This window comes from Schistocerca gregaria, chromosome 8 (assembly GCF_023897955.1).
Source record: "Schistocerca gregaria isolate iqSchGreg1 chromosome 8, iqSchGreg1.2, whole genome shotgun sequence".
NCBI lineage: Eukaryota > Metazoa > Arthropoda > Insecta > Orthoptera > Acrididae > Schistocerca > Schistocerca gregaria.
In genome coordinates, this window is record NC_064927.1 from 125,559,350 (window position 1) to 125,577,157 (window position 17,808).

General features: G+C 36.9%; 1 protein-coding gene across 2 annotated transcripts in view; it reads left to right on the forward strand.

The window, feature by feature from the left end:
• LOC126284352 (N-alpha-acetyltransferase 25, NatB auxiliary subunit) overlaps nucleotides 1-17,808 on the forward strand; it is an 84,685-nt gene that overhangs the window by 13,049 nt on the left and 53,828 nt on the right. For both annotated transcript variants that reach the window (XM_049983217.1, XM_049983218.1), the window contains exon 8: nucleotides 7,251-7,420. In XM_049983217.1, the coding sequence (XP_049839174.1) occupies nucleotides 7,251-7,420 (170 nt within the window). The remainder of the gene's footprint in view (nucleotides 1-7,250; nucleotides 7,421-17,808) is intronic.

Genomic DNA, 17,808 nt, shown 5'->3' on the forward strand with positions numbered 1-17,808 from the left:
GTCTTTCAGTGCTCTGTCAAACTGTTCACGCAGTATCGTATCTCCCATTTCATCTTCATCTACATCCTCTTCCATTTCCATAATATTGTCCTCAAGTACTTCACCCTTGTATAGACCCCCTATATACTCCTTCCACCTTTCTGCTATCCCTTCTTTGCTTAGAACTGGGTTTCCATCTGATCTCTTGATATTCATACAAGTGGCTCTCTTTTCTCCAGAGGTCTCTTTAATATTCCTGTAAGCAGTATCTATCTTAACCCTAGTGAGATAAGCCTCTACTTCCTTATATTTGTCCTCTAGCCATCCCTGTTTAGCCATTTTGCACTTCCTGTCGATCTCATTTTTGAGACGTTTGTATACCTTTTTGCCTGCTTCATTTACTGCATTTTTATGCTTTCTCCTTTCATCAGTTAAATTCAGTATTTCTTCTGTTACCCAAGGATTTCTACTGGCCCTCGTCTTTTTACTTACTTGATCATCTGCTGCCTTCACTACTTCATCCCTCATAGCTACTCATTCTTCTTCTTCTTCTACTGTATTTCTTCCCCCCATTCCTGTCAATTGTTCCCTTATGCTCTCCCTGAAACTCTGTACAAACACTGGTTCTTTTATCCAGGCCCCATCTTAAATTCCCACCTTTTTGCAGTTTCTTCAGTTTTAATCTACAGTTCATAACCAATAGATTGTGGTAAGAGTCCATATCTGCCCCTGGAAATGTCTTACAATTTAAAACCTGATTCCTAAATCTCTGTCTTATTATATAATCTATCTGATACCTTTTAGTATCTCCAGGCTTCTTCCATGTATACAACCCTCTTTCATGATTCTTGAACCAAGTGTTAGCTATGATTAAGTTATGCTCTGTGCAAAATTCTACCAGGCAGCTTCCTCTTTCATTTCTTAGCCCCAATCCATATTCACCTACTATGTTTCCTTCTCTTCCTTTTCCTACTGTCGAATTCCAGTCACCCATGACTATTAAATTTTCATCTCCCTTCACTACCTGAATAATTTCTTTTATCTCATCGTAACCAATAAATTGTGGTCAGTCCCCATCTGCCTATGGAAATGTCTTACAATTTAAAACCTGATTTCTATATCTGTCTTACCATTATATGATCTATCTGAAACCTTCCAGTGTCTCGAGGCCTCTTGCACTTATACAGCCTTCTTTCGTGATTCTTAAACTAAGTGTTAGCTGTGATTAAATTATGCTTTGTGCAAAATTCTACCAGGCAGCTTCCTCTTTCATTCTTGTGCCCCAGTTCACAGTCACCCACTACTTGTCCTTCTCTTCCTTTTTCCTACTATTGATTTCCAGTCCCCCATGACTGCTAAATTTTAGTTTTCCTGAACTATCTGAATAATTTCTTTTATCTCATTATACATTTCCTCATCTGCGAAGCTAGTTGGCATATAAACTTGTACTACTGTGGTGGGTGTGGGTGTCGTGGCTATCTTGGCTACATTGATGCTTTCATTATGGTGTTCATAGCAGCTTATACGCCTTCCTATTTCCTCATTATTAAACAAACTCCTGCATTACCCTTATTTGCTTTTATATTTATATCTCTGTATTCACCTTATCGCTCCTGTTCTTCCTGACACCAAACTTCACTAATTTCCACTATATCTGATTTTAACATATCCATTTACCTTTTAAGTTTCCTAACCCATATGCCTGATTAAGGTGTCTGACATTCCACACTCTGATTCGTAGAATACCAGTTCTGTTCCTCCCGATCACGACGTCATCTGCAATAGTCCCCACCTGGAGATCTCAATGGGGGACTATTTTACATGCGGAATATTTTACCCAAGAGGATGCCATCATCATATAACTGTACAGTAGAGGAAATATTACAGCTGCAGTTTCCTTGTGCTTTCAACCATTCACATTACCAGCACAGTTAGGCCGTTTTGGTTGATGTTACAAGGCCAGATCAGTCTATCATCAAGACTGTTGCCCCTGCAACCATTGAAAAGGACCTGTACATAACAGATTTCCACCCCCCCCCTTCCTACAATTGTGGTTGCATGTTTTATATGGCTATATGTATCACTGAGGCATGCAAGCCTCGCCACCAATGGCAAGGTCCATGCGGGGAAGTGTATGGTATTATTCAAAACAGACGTATGCTATCATTGATTATTAGAACAGTTTTAAAATCAGTTTGATTCTGAATACAAATGGACTCAGGAAAACTGCAGTTTAAAGATGGTAGATGTTTAAAAAAGTACACAGTATACATTCCTGTGGTTGGCTGCATGACGAAATTTTTCCCTGCTCAACTCTCCCCTCACCACACACACCATAGCTCTCAGCCAAAGCTGGGTCACTGTTCCCCCTCTAACATCCCAAAGTGCTGTGCTTGAGCAACAGTCAAACATGGGCGACAATATGCTCTTAGAGTGAAGGTCATATGTAACAACAGCAACTAATACATAAATAAAAGATGGTATTATCTGTTCAATCCAAATATCAAAGTTTCACTCATCCAGCAATCTAGTGACTTCTGTTTGCACTAAATCCAAATGGGTCTTTCCGCTGTTATTTATTCTTCTCGATAATTACAAATAGTGCAGTAAGATTTATTTCATTCTGGATTATTTTCCTTCTTGCTTCATCTGAAAGTCATCATCTTGTTCTAAACATGATTAAAAATTGGTAACAATTCTCTCCAGTATTCTAATACGTGTACAGTGACCAAATTTCTCATTTGCAACCCACTTGGTAAATCATTAGTTTCACATAAACCAATAAAATAGTGACTTGAGTTCAGAGTCAAATAATGGTTTTTGAAGAACAAGGTTTTCACCTTTGGAGGGTGGCTTTACTTAAAATGTATGTGTATGGTATCCATACATATACGAGAACTCTTGTTGCAAACCAGTTCAGATACAACAATAGTGTGTAAGTTGATAGAGTTTAATGTTATTTCCTCCTGTGTTTCACAAAATTGTTGATTTTTAAGCAGAGCATTAGATTGTTGTAGTGGCTAGTTCATAGTTTCTCGCATATGCCTTGTGCTGCCACCAGAAGAGAAATGTCACATGATTGTTCGAGCAAGATTGATACTGTTTTGAGCACTTTGCCATATCTGCAAATCTTGAGCCTATTCAAACGCAAGTATTGTTTGATATGTCTTGCCCTTTGGAATTTTCAGAACAAATTTGTACAAAACTTAAGTAGCCAAAGCTTCATCTGCAAATGTAAGATGAGCCCTATATTAATCTATTACACAGTGTAAAAACATTCACCTCAGCAGCAATAGCTTAACCCGTGAATATAAGACAACTCTGTATTTTTCGACTGACAAATTTAGGGGAAAACCTCATGTTGTAAACAGGTAAATACAATACTTCCAACTATTCTTGAACCTCCCTAAAGGCTGAAATGGTTGGCAGTGTCTGCTGCAGCTTCTCCTCCTCCTCCTCTTCCTCCTCCTCCTCCTGTAGTTTGGCTGTTGTTGTGTAGCACTAGTTTAATATTTGAGTAATTCCTGATGCAGTTGTTGTTGCCAGGTTAGCTGTTGTTGCCATTGTTTCTGTGAACTAGTTGAGTATTTTGAATTAGTTAAGTGTTTGATCAGGTCTAAATACTGTTGCTGCCAAAGCTTAAGCAAACTGGTGTCTGTGGTAATGCTTGGCGAACTATAACTGCGACCGCATCACCAGCAATGCTGTAAGCAACATTATGGGACATAACTTTTAATTAACATAAAATAAAGTCTGTAACAACATTCTAAATTGTCAGTTAGTCCTGGAATCAAACAGTAATAGTTCTTGGAGAAAGTGTCATCTGAGCCAAAAACAGAAATTATTTTGAGATCCATAGTAGTAGAGTAAGGTCAAAGCGTGAGTTAATCGCATAACTCAAATTTCGTACTCGAAGTTCCATATAGGTAAGCAGTGGTGGAAACCACAAGCTCATGATTTGTTGCACTATACTCAGTAAACAGTCAGTGTTGCAGGTTCCATAGAGATAGAGGTGAGTCAGAGTACTGCAAACTCGAAGAGGCCGCCGCTGAGCAGTCTCATATTTGCCCATTATGGAAGCTCACTTGACTGGCTTGCAATAGTGCCTGCATTCCTGCCGTAGGCATCCTTGCAGGATGCGTGGGACATTATGCATATCAATATGTATGTATCATCCCGTGCATGCCCAGCGGGGTTACTAAACGAAGTATTTTGCAAATGATTGTATGCAGAAGGCAGATGATCTTTCAATACATTTATCATTCAAAACATTTTATCTAATAAGGTGAAATAGCAGCTAGTATTCTTTTTTCCTATTGAAGAATTCACTTACAGTATTCATCTCCAGTGAAAAGGTGAGTGCTGTGACATGTATTACCTCTAAATGTTTACATGTAGAGCTTTTGTTTAAAACCCTGAAGTGTTACATGCAAAATCCAAGTCTGACATCTCATTACACTGTGTATATAAGGGAACAGAGTTGATATTGTCTCTGGCATCACACTAAGCTAATTTTCAGGCTCTTTTTCATGAAAAGTTCCATTGCAAACACTGACCTGTAGTATCACTATGCTGATTTTTCCACAGGCTGTCAAATGCTGCCAAGAAATGTATGTTGATCCAATGAAAAGAGCTATTATTACTTCTGTATTTTGATAGTGTAAACATTACAGTATTAACTGTACTGCAAAATATTCTCCTGTGAGTGTACCAATATTAGCTGAAAACCATGCCACTATCTGAAACGGTTGCTTGATACTGAGTGGTGTTAGGACTTTAGTTGCCACATGCTGTATGTAACTGTTTTCCACCAATAAAAAGGTTTATTTTTAGTTTAAGAAAAGCCAACTGACAACCATACATCAAATTAAGTGCAGATGATCACCTTAATAGCTGGTAATCTTATTAGACAGTACTAAATCGTAATCTGTATGAGAAATGCTGAAGGTGTTCTAAGCCTAAACAATTGAATTCCTCTTTATTCCAATACCGTCTGTAATTCGGAAACTTCGATATTTTGTTATTTCAGTTTCACATCCAGATGTTAGGAATCGAATATTAAAACAGTCCTGTATGAAGTCCTCAAATGCAGCTACATTAAGTGAAACCTCACTAACTCGAGGGAGTTTCAGTCCAAATTATTGAAAGACTGAATTACAGAAATGTTTTCTAAATTGTTTATCAGAAGGTGTAATGAGAAATATAATATACAATGTGTATAATGATAAAAAGGAAACTAGAAGTATTGCAGTATTATTTTAAATGTTGTACAGTGTAATTTAAAAACAATCAATGTAAAATATCAGAATAATGATAAAGAGAATTTAACAAAGCCATAGTACATTTTGATATACACACTACTGACGTATTCGAAAATTAATGCCTGCACTGTGCTGGAAATTTGTATACTACTTTTACTGTAAAATGGTACATACTTCACCAGTTCTTTGCTGAAGTCATCTGGATCTGATATGCTCCACTGCAGCTAAAGAGGTACACCTACCTGACACCATGGCAGTATTGTCATCAACAATATTTGATGACAATAGGTTAAAGAAGGAACTTACTTGTAAACTATTGGCGGTGTACAGCAACCAGGCATAGATCGGTTTTAGGTGATTATATTTAAAAAGTACCATTACTAATTTTAAAATTTTTATACAATTTATCAGCAGATGGTTTTTTCGTGCTTCCATCAATTCAGATTATGTGTTGGTTTCCTGTGTGATTTCCTAGGATAAACAGTAATTTACAAATTACAAGTAATCTGGTCCCTTCAACCCCCACAAACCAAAGACCAACAAATTACAAATGTGTAACCTAAATGGTTGCACTACATATTTGTGTTGGAATGCAACTTATGTGAATTGTCCATCTGGTGCATTTGTAACTTAAAACTTTTCACACACATTATTCTATTGAAGATATTATGCTGATTATGGAATCTGAATAGATATCTAGTACTGAGCTGGAAACCTGTTTGGCCAAGTTTACCACCTCCTCTTTCTGCTGCAGGCTGGAGCTCGACTCCACTTCCAGGAACTCCAAAAGTGTTTTGTTTGTACGAAGTGTACAGAGTGCCAATGATGGTGGTCAGTTTTGATGCAGTCGTCAGTTTTCATTTACCAGTTATTTCATGTTGCTTTAAGGCCTTGTACAAAGTTTTATTGCAATGTTTTTTTATATTATCAAAAGTCGGCTTAGCAAATCCAAACTCTTCTCATTACACTCTGTACAAAAACCCAGCTTGAATTTTATCAAGAAATCTCATTTTATCTTCTAAACTTAATGATATGTGTATACTCCTAACACTCATATTGGTGTCTGTATTGTACTGAATGACACTCCCATACACTTTAAAGCTATCACAAACATGGGATTTTACATAAGTCATTGTGTGAGCTTGAGCAAGTGAACTGAGTAGGCTTTGATTTTGTTGGGTGCTCATGACTGATGATGCTAGACACATTACTTATTATTGGCCACATGTGAAGTGAACTAGAAGAGAGATGACGCTTGCAACATTTTACAGTTGGCAGAAATTATTTCTGGAACAGTGAGGCCATATTTTAGTTCACGACAAAAGACCAGTCTGAGCTGTCACAAATTTCAAATTAGCGAGGATTTACGGTATATGCAATCATTTACAGGTTGCATGTAAAATAGTTTATACCTTTTTTAAAATAACAGCCTATGAACTGTTTTTGTGTGTGTTCATTATCAACTGTATTAATGTTTCATCCACAATGATTGTATCACGGATTGCGCTGAGAGAAAAAATATCCAACTACTTCTGCATGTAATTACATTCAATACATTTATTACAACATAATTAGTTATGAGCATGATTTAACAGCAGCGATTCCAGTATATGTATCCCAAATCTCTTTCTCCCATTTATTTATTTGTCTGTTACATTTCTTGCTCATTTTATTTCTTCAAACTTTGTAGCTTATCAATTTCTCTTAGCACCTTTCCTGCTGGTAGTACGAATACAGAATCTTGTCTGTATGATCATTTGTAAAAAAGACATTTGACTAAGCAGAGGTGACACTGATGTGAAGATTAAAACTTAAAATATGTTATTGCTATAATTAAAAAAAAGAAACATAGTTTCATAGGAGCATTACATTGTTAATAGAGGAAAGTTAATCGATCTTTATATGTTCTATTTTCATCTTACTTATTTTAAATTTTAATAAAAGTATTGAATATTGTGTATCCTTGTGTTTGACACTGTTAGCATCACTCAGTTTGGAATTTTTGAATAGGTGACATTGTGGACTTGATGATGGCGTACTTCAGGAATTTTAGCGATAAACCTTGTTGTGTGTCTGACTTGAAGAGATTTGTTTCCCTGCTGCCCGAGGATCGCCACCAGGAATTCGTATCTCAAGTGGAACAGACTGTTGGACTGCAGGGTAGAGAAATGCCAGCAACGGTATGTTCCTTCAATATGTAATGACTTACTTGACAGCCGTAATTGTTCACATTACTGCATTTGTTTTGTATATATTTATTAATTAATAAACATACGCTAACTTGATCATTACTTTCATTTTTGTTTGTGGCTATATACTTACATGAGCTGGCTCTTTTGGTTTGTCACCTGAGCAAAATGATACCAAGTTATGTGCTGCGTAGATTGGTTGCAGAATACACAGTTTAATAGAACAAATAATTCTCACTTCAGTGGTAACCCAGTTTATAGCTGTTTTGTAAATGATAATGTTGTTGCTCTCCACAAGCAAAAAATATGCCAGATAACTTATTATTATGAAATATTCTTTTTGAGATGTGTATTTGGTGTGAAAATGTGACACACACACACACACACACACACACACACACACACACACACACACACACACACACACAGTACTTCTGTAGAGTTTTGAGTGCAGGTGACACTGGGATGATATACATGGGGAAAGAAATGATGCATATTAAAAGATGTAAGATTTTTTACGTAAGCATGTTCTGACCCATAAAACCTTAGTTTTTTTATAGGCAACAAGAGCATTTATAATCATCTGTTGAGGTACTGTTAATTCTAGTAAAACAATATGTATTGAATACTTTGTTAATGGTGATGCTGTGTGTACCTGTTAAGAGTATTTTCATATTCATATGCATTTTCAAACAATAGAAAATCCAGGATGGAATGTAACAATATTATTAAAAGGAAAGTTGCGTGTCACCATATAGCAGAGATGCTGAGATAGGCCCAACAATAAGACTGTCACAAATTAGTGTTCGGTCTGTATGACCTTCGTAGTGCGCACGCGCATTCACCCACCCATCCCCACCACACACACACACACACACACACACCACTAGTTAGTGCTCTTCAGTACCTTGTGTTTCTCAAGTTACATGTGAACATTTTGTTTATGTACACGTGACAACCAAAATACATCAGGAAGTGCCGTAACTAAATGAATTGCACTGCAGTAGCTTGTAATACAACTGTTTCTGAATCTCCAGCAAAATTTAATCATAAAATACTTGTAGTTTATGGAACAATGATGATAATTTAGTTCAATGAAATATAATGCGACAGGAAGGAAAATGCATTTTGTATAATGTGGACCTTTGTTTACCAAATTCCATGTTGTTGGTAGTTTCTGAGGCTGATTGAAAATAGAATTTTACTAGCCTCCTTCATTCTTCGTAATTCCACTGAGATGCTGAAATGCTGTGAGCCAGGCCAGCCATGCCGGATTAGGTGCATGATGCTGATTTTAGCTTTTGCACAGTGTCTCATTGTGGTGGTGGTTTTTTTTTTTTTTTAATTATTTTTTCTGTCTCTTGTTTTTGCAGAGTGTGCACAATGTTGATTATGTGTGACTAGTTAAAAGTACAACCTGGGTGGCAGCTGATCATTCATTATTGTTTTCTCATATAAATAACATGCTGAAGGAACATATCTCTAGTGGAAAGAATTTTAGAAGATTCACTAAGGAGATGTGGAAAAACTCGTGTTACAATATCATTTCCAGTTGCTGAAGATCGATATGGAGAATGTTTTTTAAAAAATTGTAAAATTAGTATTTATTGCAAAAATTCATAGTGATCTTTTCATGTAATTGAAACTGGAGGGAGACGCTGAATGATGTGAGGTGGGGCAATGATTAAGACACAAGACTCTCATTTATAGCAGGGGGTGGTGGGAGACAAGGTTCATATCCTCACCTGATAACCCACATTGTATCATGTAATTTTCCTAAATCACTTGAGGCAAATTCTACGACTGTTCATTTGCATATGTCACTACTCTACTCCAACATTGACTGGTCATTAAACTGTTCACTTATTTTTTTTAAAAGGAGAAATAACTGAACAGGGAGAAACTGTAAGAGTGAGAGATTAAATTGTGTTATGATAAATTAAATAGTATCTTCCATCTAATCAATAAGATAAATTGGTACTGATACATACACAAAGAGAATAAGAGAGAAAAACTGATGTTTAAAGTTATTGAAAAACAATACATGGGTAGTTTGCCAGAATACTTATTGGAGACTTTGACAGAAAGAACAGTCAGAATGTTGTATGCCATACAGTCATCCTGTTTGATTCCAAAGCCTGATGCTTTATATAGTTCGTTCAGTAGGCTAATGGTGAACATAACATTCAGCAGCACATTTTCCACAGGTAAAGTTTTTCTCGTGGTTTCCTAAATATTATGCAGTCAGTCTTGAGGGTGACATAAATTTTATAGAAAGCAGAAAGCTCATCACATACACTCATCAATATAACCTCATTAATACCAGAAGCAAAAAATAGTTAATGACCAGTTCATACACTCTTTTTCATGAAGACATTAAAACTGTAACTACCTTGTTAAAACTACATCACCAGCTCTGATTTCTCAACTCCAGGTCTCTAGAGTGCCCATACCATCCCTGTTTGTTATTTAGTCATTTGTTTTATACCCTATTGGGTTTGTCAGTGACACAAGGTAATAGAATGTTACAATATATCCTTATTAAAAGAAACAAGGCCTGTGGAGTTGACAATGTTTCCTCAGAGTTATTGAACTTTTTCGGAGAGCCATCCATCACAAAACAATTCCACCTGATATTCAAGATTTGCCAGACAAGTGAAGTATGTTATGGTTGCAAATTAGTAGCAAGCATTGTTTGTAGAAGAATCAAAAGGCTGGTAGAAGCCGATCCTGAGGGAGATGAGTTTTGGCTTTCAGGGAAATGTAGGAACACATGAGGCAATGTTGACCCTAAAACTTATCTCAGAAGATAAGTGTGTATTGTGTATTATTGTCCTTGCCTAAGTCTGTTGTTGTGAACCTAGAGGTTGTTCTTTTGACTATTTAATTATCTGCTTCATTATTCAGGGTAATGGAATTTATGAAAATAAATCAGTCAATGATGAACAAGTTAGATTAGAAAATGAGCCAAAAAGTGGTAGATATGTTTTACTACTTGGGCAACAAAATAAGTGATGACGACTTGGGGAAGAATCATTTGTGTATGTGGGAAAAAAGCAAGTTGCTACTCGCCACACAGTGGAGATGCTGAGTCGCGATAGGCACAACAAAAAGATTCACACAGTTATAGCTTTCGTCCATTAAGGCCTTTGTCAGCAGTACACACACACACACACACACACACACACAAATGCAACTTGCACACGTCTCTTGTATTGTTGCATTCCACCCTGTATTTTCCATTGTTTGATAGCTAGTGAAGTTTGCAGTCTTCTTACACGCCTTGCAACATCTCAGAATCTCTAGTGTTGCAGGAGTTGTTACTTTTACACCTGATTTATTGCATCCTACTAGAACTTTCCATTACCAAGGGTGTGGCAGTGACAGAGGTAAAGGATTTAGCATGCTGACTTACAGTAGCAAGAAAAGCATTTTTCAAGAGGATAAATATGTAAACATCAAATATGAATTTAAATGTCAGGAAGTATTTTGTGAAGGTATTCATCTGTAACTTGAATATACACAGTCAACAGTAAGGAAAGGAGGAGAGTAGAAGCTTTTGAAATATGTCGCTACAGAAGAATGCTGGAGATAGTGAGTAGATCTGATAACTAATGAAGAGATACTGAATCAAATCAGGAAGAACAGAAAACAATGGCACAACTAAATGAACAAAACCAACCACCAGCGGCTAAAGCATGTTTCCAGGTCGCTGTTGAGGAGACAGTATATGACAAACATCAAGACACCTTTTATGTGGAAAACATTTGGAGGAAAAATTCAGAAGGTAGGGACATTTAAATGCCTTGGAGAAAGGATAAAAACTGCTCTGATGGGAAAAGGATCTAAGAGTTCACAAACAAACAAGATAAATTTATCTTGCTAACTTCCTATGTACATATACAATAAAAAGAATGAAATTTTGTCATATGTAGACATGGTAGGAGACCATGGCTGTTATATAAAATAAATTGTTGATGGTGTCCAGCAACCAGCCACGAATTGGTTTCATTGTTCAAAAAGTACTGTTACAAGTTTTAAATTTTTTACAATTCATCATCACACAGTTTTTTCATTCTTTCATCAGTACTTATTGTACATTGGTTTCCTGTTAAGTGCCCCAGGATAAACAATAATTTATAATTTATAAATGTGTAATAAAAATGGCTGTGCTACATATTTGTGTTGGAATGCAACTTATGTGAAATGTCCATCTGGCACATTTGTCTTAACAGTTTTCTTGCACTTAAATACATTCTCACGGAAGTTTGTTTTTCAAAAATGATGCACTGCATTGTAAACCACTTTCCTTCAGTCACAATTTTTTTTTTTTTATGTTCAGCACATGTTTTGATTTATAGTACACAGAAGCAAATACACAGCTTTACCTACAATATAATGGTTTGGCAGTGGAAAGTAGCTTAGCTGGGATATTAGGAGAAATTTACGTCAGCCACATAGAACAAAAATATTTCTCAACAAATTACAACCAAAAGGTTTGTTGATGGTACAATCTTTATCTTTGATGGATATATTGGCAACAGACCTCAGCAAAAAGCATAAAAATATTAAATTCATAGTTCAGCATGAAACAAATAAGAGAATAAATTTTCTTAATCTTAAAATCTGTAACATTCAACCATAACCATCAATTTAGTAACTACAAGAAACCCACCACCACAGATGTCAGCATTGACAACTCCTCATGCCATCCCAGCTATGTCATAGTTCAGAGCTATGGAACACCGAATGCAAACAGTACCTATGAATCATACAGATCAACAAAATGAAATCGGTATAATTAAAACAGTTGCCCACAATAATGATTATGATCCTATAATAATAGAAAAACTCCACAACAAAATAAAAACAAAAGCCACAGCTCCACAGCAGAGCAGTATATCATAATAAATTTCAAACTTATTTAAGAAGAAGAATATTAGTATCAGCTTCTTTACTAACAATAAATTACAGCAAAAAGTGATCCACAATTTAAATCTTTTCAAGGCCTCCTGCAGTAAATCAGCCTGCATTGGAGAAGAAAACCAGTCACTGAAACACACTGAAAGCAATATGAAAATACTACATTCAGCAGAAAAAAGCGCCACTATGAATATATTAGAGGAAATAGAAATACATACACATAAACACTTCCCCTGGGTAACATCCTTAATTAGCAGACTGTATTTGGTAACAAATCTTTCTGAAAAATTCTAGAAAGTACTTCTGTGCTCAAATATAATAATTGTACACCTATCTGTGTATCCAGTAACAAGTCTCATAATACTGTATGTACCTACAATAGACAGTATTATTTATGGCGCTAAATGTGAATAAATTCTAATGTTTTATCATCATTGATGTTCATATAGAGTGTAAGGATTAACACACTTCTTGCCCACACTTGTATCTCTGTTGTTGTAACAGATAACACGGAAAATGATCAGTTGTTGACAGCGTAATGTAACTAGAAAGATAACAAGTCTGCTCACCAAGGAACGACAGGGGAAGACACGCACAAAAGGGGTCAAGTTTTATAAGCTTTCGGAGCCAGTGGCTCCTTCTTCTGGAAGAAGAGTTGAAGGGGAAGGAGGAGGGGTGAAGGAAAAGGACTGGAGGGGTTTGGGAAAATAGATATTGTTCAGAAAAATAGCCCAGCAACCCAGGTCAGAAGAGACTTAATAGGCGGCATGAGAAGGAAAGACTGATTGTTGGGAACTGCACTGGACGAGATTTGAAAACCTGAGATCTTAAAGGTGGAAGGCAGAGTAAATATGCAAGACAAAGATTAGTACTAAAACATCGTGCATGAGTTAATAAGAGTGAAGAGCTAAATACATTGTAGGTAACAGAGGTGAGAGGGGAGACGGCGAAAAATAGACAGATCAGAAAATGAAAAATGTAAGAAACTAAAATAGAATGAAGAAAGTAGTAGTTACAGTGAAGAAATGCTGAGACAGAAGGAATTAACATAAATTAAGACCAAGTGGGTGGCGAGAACCAAGGACATGTTGTATTGCTGGTTCCCACCAGTGAAGTTATGAAAAATGTCTTGGGGTAAAAACCAGATGGTGCATGTGTTGAAACATGCACTGAAGTCATGAATGTCATGTTGTACAGCATGCTGTGTCACAGGATATTGTGTGTTGCCTGTATATGCCCTCTGCCTATACCCATTCATTCTTACCGAGAACTCTGTGGTGGTAATGCCAACACAAAAGGCCAAACAGTGTTTACATCCCAGCCTAGTTCAATAGTAGAATTCCCGGGCCATCATATCCAATCCTCATACTGCTGCCCACCAAAAGACAACTTTGGAGCATGCCACTTGTCATCCAGTATTATCCTGGTCTTGAATGTATTAATCATCTACTTCAACAAGGCTACACCTTTCTAACACCATGCCCTGCAATGAGACCCATTCTTTCAGAGATTTTGCCCACCACACCTAGACTAGCTTTTTGTCATCTCCTAATCTACACAATATCCTTGTCAGACCCTATGCTCCTTTTACACCCATGTCCCTACTCTATAGCTCCTACCCCGGTGACCAGCCCCACTGCAAGACTTGCCCTATATGCCCTCATATCACCACCTATTCAAGCCCTGTAACTGGAAAAACAACTACTCTCAAAGGGAGAGCCACCTGTGAACCTACACATCACATATCAGCTGTTCTTTTAAACACTGTGCAGCCTTTTACAGTGGTGTGACTACACCCAGATACCAATCAGGATGAATGAGCATGTTTACAGGCAACACACAATATCCTTTTGCAGACCACGCTGTACAACATGACAGTCATGACCTCGGTGCTTGTTTCACCACATGCACCATTTGGATTTTTCCCCTCGACACCAGTTTTTCAAAACTCCGTAGGTGGGAACTAGTATTACAATGTACCCTTGGTTCTTGCCATCAACCTGGCCTTAATTTATGTTAATTCCTTCCGTCTTGGCATTTCTTCACAGTAACTACTTATTTCTTCACTCCATTTTAGTTTCCTACGTCTTTCATTTTCTGACCTGTCTATTTTTCGCTGTCCCCCCTCCCACCTCTGTTACATACAATGCACTTAGCTCTTCACTCTTATTAACTCATGCAAAATGTTTTAGTATTAATCTTTGTCTTGAATATTTACCTGTCTTCCACCTTTAAGCTCTCAAGTTTTCAAATCTCGTCCAGTGCAATTCCCAACAATCAGTCATTCCTTTTCATCCCACCTGGTAAGTCTCCACTGACTCAGGGTTCTGGGTGACTTTTGTGAACTGTACCCCTTTCTCCAAACCTTTCCAGTCCTTTCCCTTTACCCCTTTTCCTTCCCATCAATTCTTCTACCAAGAAAAAGGAGCAACTGGCTCCAAAAGCTTATAAACATTAATCCCTTTTGTGTGTATGTTCCCCTGCTGTCGCTTCGTGAGTAGATTTTTTAACTATCCTTTGTATAAAATGAGTTTGTAGTGCTATGATTCACAAAATCCCATGTACATTTTATTTCTGTGTGCATTAGTGCCCTAGATTTAATGTTAAACACTATTTCAGTCTAACATAACAGTAATTTACATCCCCCAAAAATTTGTGTTTGCATTGTAGCCTCTTCGATATTTATGTACTTTGCAAACTGTGTATTTGTTTTTGTATGCTGTAAATCAAAACATAGTACACAGTGAAAATTCATCTTGTGACCAAACGAAACTACTTTCAATGTGGTGCAACATTTTTGACTATGAAAATAGGAGTACGAACATCTTTAAGAACACATTTCATTGGAAGAAAACTGCTAATATAAATGTGCCAGATGGACATTTCACATAAGTTACATTTCAATACAAATATGCAGTGCAACCATTTTGGTTACATGTTTGTAATTTGAAAATTATTGCTTATCATAGGGCAACTAACAGGTAAACCAATGTATAATATGTATTGATGGAAGCATGAAAAACCATGTGGTGATGAAGTGTAAAAATTGAAATCCGATGACGGTACTTTTTAAATAAAATAACCTGAAACCAATTTGTGGATGGTTATTGTTACTTGTAAGAACAGGATTACTTAAGAGGCTAGAATTTTCAGAACAAAGGCTTTATGGAAAGATGCTAGGAATTCAGCAACAGGAGGCTGTCAATATAGCAGGCAATCAAACCAAGAACTGTATGTACAGCTTGAGAAGGTCTCGGACATATATCAAGAAAAGGATTATGTTCTTTGGACACCCATAGAATTGCCTAAAGAAGGGTTACACTTAAGATATTGAAGTATCTTGTCAACAAGAGTAGTAAAATACACTGGATTCAAGGAGTTGAAAGGAATCCAGAAGACAGGGGAGTAAAGGAAAAAGAAGTTTCAAGCTGAGTAACTTTCAGACAGGAAGTTATGGATGCCATTGATATCCAGGGCAGAATAGACCCAGCACATAAACATTGTGGGCAGGAGAATCAAGATTATTTCAAAGTACATGAATGAAAGACTATTGGGCGAGAATAAAGATCAAAAGGAAAGAAGCTGATCCAAATTAGTGTGGTTCTAAGATGACCAAAAAAGACTAAGAACAATGTGCAAGAAGTAATATATTTCCTGGGCCACTGACATGCTATACCAATAACCAAACAGCATTTTTTAAATGGAGGTGCTGAGAAATAAGAAACTATTGGTTAGTGCAGTGCCTTTCGGAACTGCATATAACAGTACGGTTAGCCTGTACATTTATACTCTGCACATCACGGTGATGTGCATGGCAGAGGGTATGTCCCACTATACAGTTATTAGGGCTTGTTCCAGTTCCATTCACATATGGAGTAGAGGAAGAATAACTATTTAAATGCAGCTGTGTACATTGGAACAAGATTAGATTAATTACAATGATCCCTACAGGAGTGATACATTTGGACTTCAAGTAAATTCCTAGATACATCAATTCAAGTCGTTTCTCGCAACTCTGTAAGGAAGCTTTCACAGGATAGTTTCTATATCTTCAAGAGTCTTCCAGTTCAGTTTCATCATCATCTCTGTGATATTCTCCCATGGATCAAACAAACCTTATACCATTTGTGCTGCCCTTCTTGGTATATGTTCAGTGCCCCCTGTTAGTCCTGTTTGATATGGGTGCCACAAACTTGAGCAATATTCCAGAATGGTTCACACACAAGTGATTCATAAGCTATCTCCTTTGTAGAATGATTGCATTTTCCGAGTATTCTACCAATACACCAAAGCCTATCATCTGTTTTACCACATCTGAGTCTATGTGATAAGTCCATTTCATCTACAAAGTGTTACACCAATGTATTTGTATAAGCTAACTGATTTCAACAGTTACCTATTGATATTACAGTTGTAGAATACCGTAAAAAAATATGAATGTATTAGTACACCATGTATTGTTAAAAATGAATTTTGCTCATTTGGCATCAGCACATGATGATTTTGCATACTTGCATTCTATTTTGAGTGTCAATAGAAAATCTGTCAAACATCATACTACTACTACCCCCCCTCCCTCAGCCCCCCCCCCCCCCTCCAATTATATTTCAAGATTTCGCAACTCATGGTTGCTTCATCAGGAAAGAGGGAAGGAGAGAGAAAGACAAAAGGATGTGGGTTTTAAGGGAGAGGGTAAGGAGTCATTCCCATCCAATAACCAAAAAAATTTTTGTTATGCTTTCAATACTACCGCTGCTATAGAATCCACCGTTCTCAGTTCACAAACAGTTCCTTTCACTATTAAACAACCATTTCGGCTAGTTCTAACAACTTTCTCTTTATTTCCATTCCCATTTTTCCCACATCACCGATCATTTTTTAGCAGCTTCCCACAGCTTTTAATGTTATTATTTCTTCATCAGACAATTGTCAGCCTCATTTTCATAATCTGCCACCATGTATCCACTCCTTTTAATACATTTACACACAGTTTTTTCGAAATTTTCCTGAATTTTTCCACCCTTTAATGTGTTTTGGAGGCCTCACAACCACCTAACCTTTGTGCACATCATTGTTTACCAACCTAAGTTCACCAACATAGCTCAGCTTTAGCCAACACTTTTTTGACTTTTTGCACACCAGAACTCCAGTTGCTTTCTAGTTCACTTTTATCTCTCCCCATATGTTTTTATTTTAATTTCAGCCTCATGTACACTTTCCACCTTCTAAATACCATGTCACCCTCACCACATCCCCACGATGACGCCATTAAGTTTTATATACATTCCCTCCACAAACATGCTTTCACCCTAGCCAGATTGCCCTCCCATATTTTATTTACTCAGGCTTGTCTGACATTTGGCATTATCCCCAAAGGCCTCACACTTAAAGTTCCCATCTCTGGCTTTAACCCTTATTTCCATCAGTACCTATACCAGTTCCAAACTGAACAATCC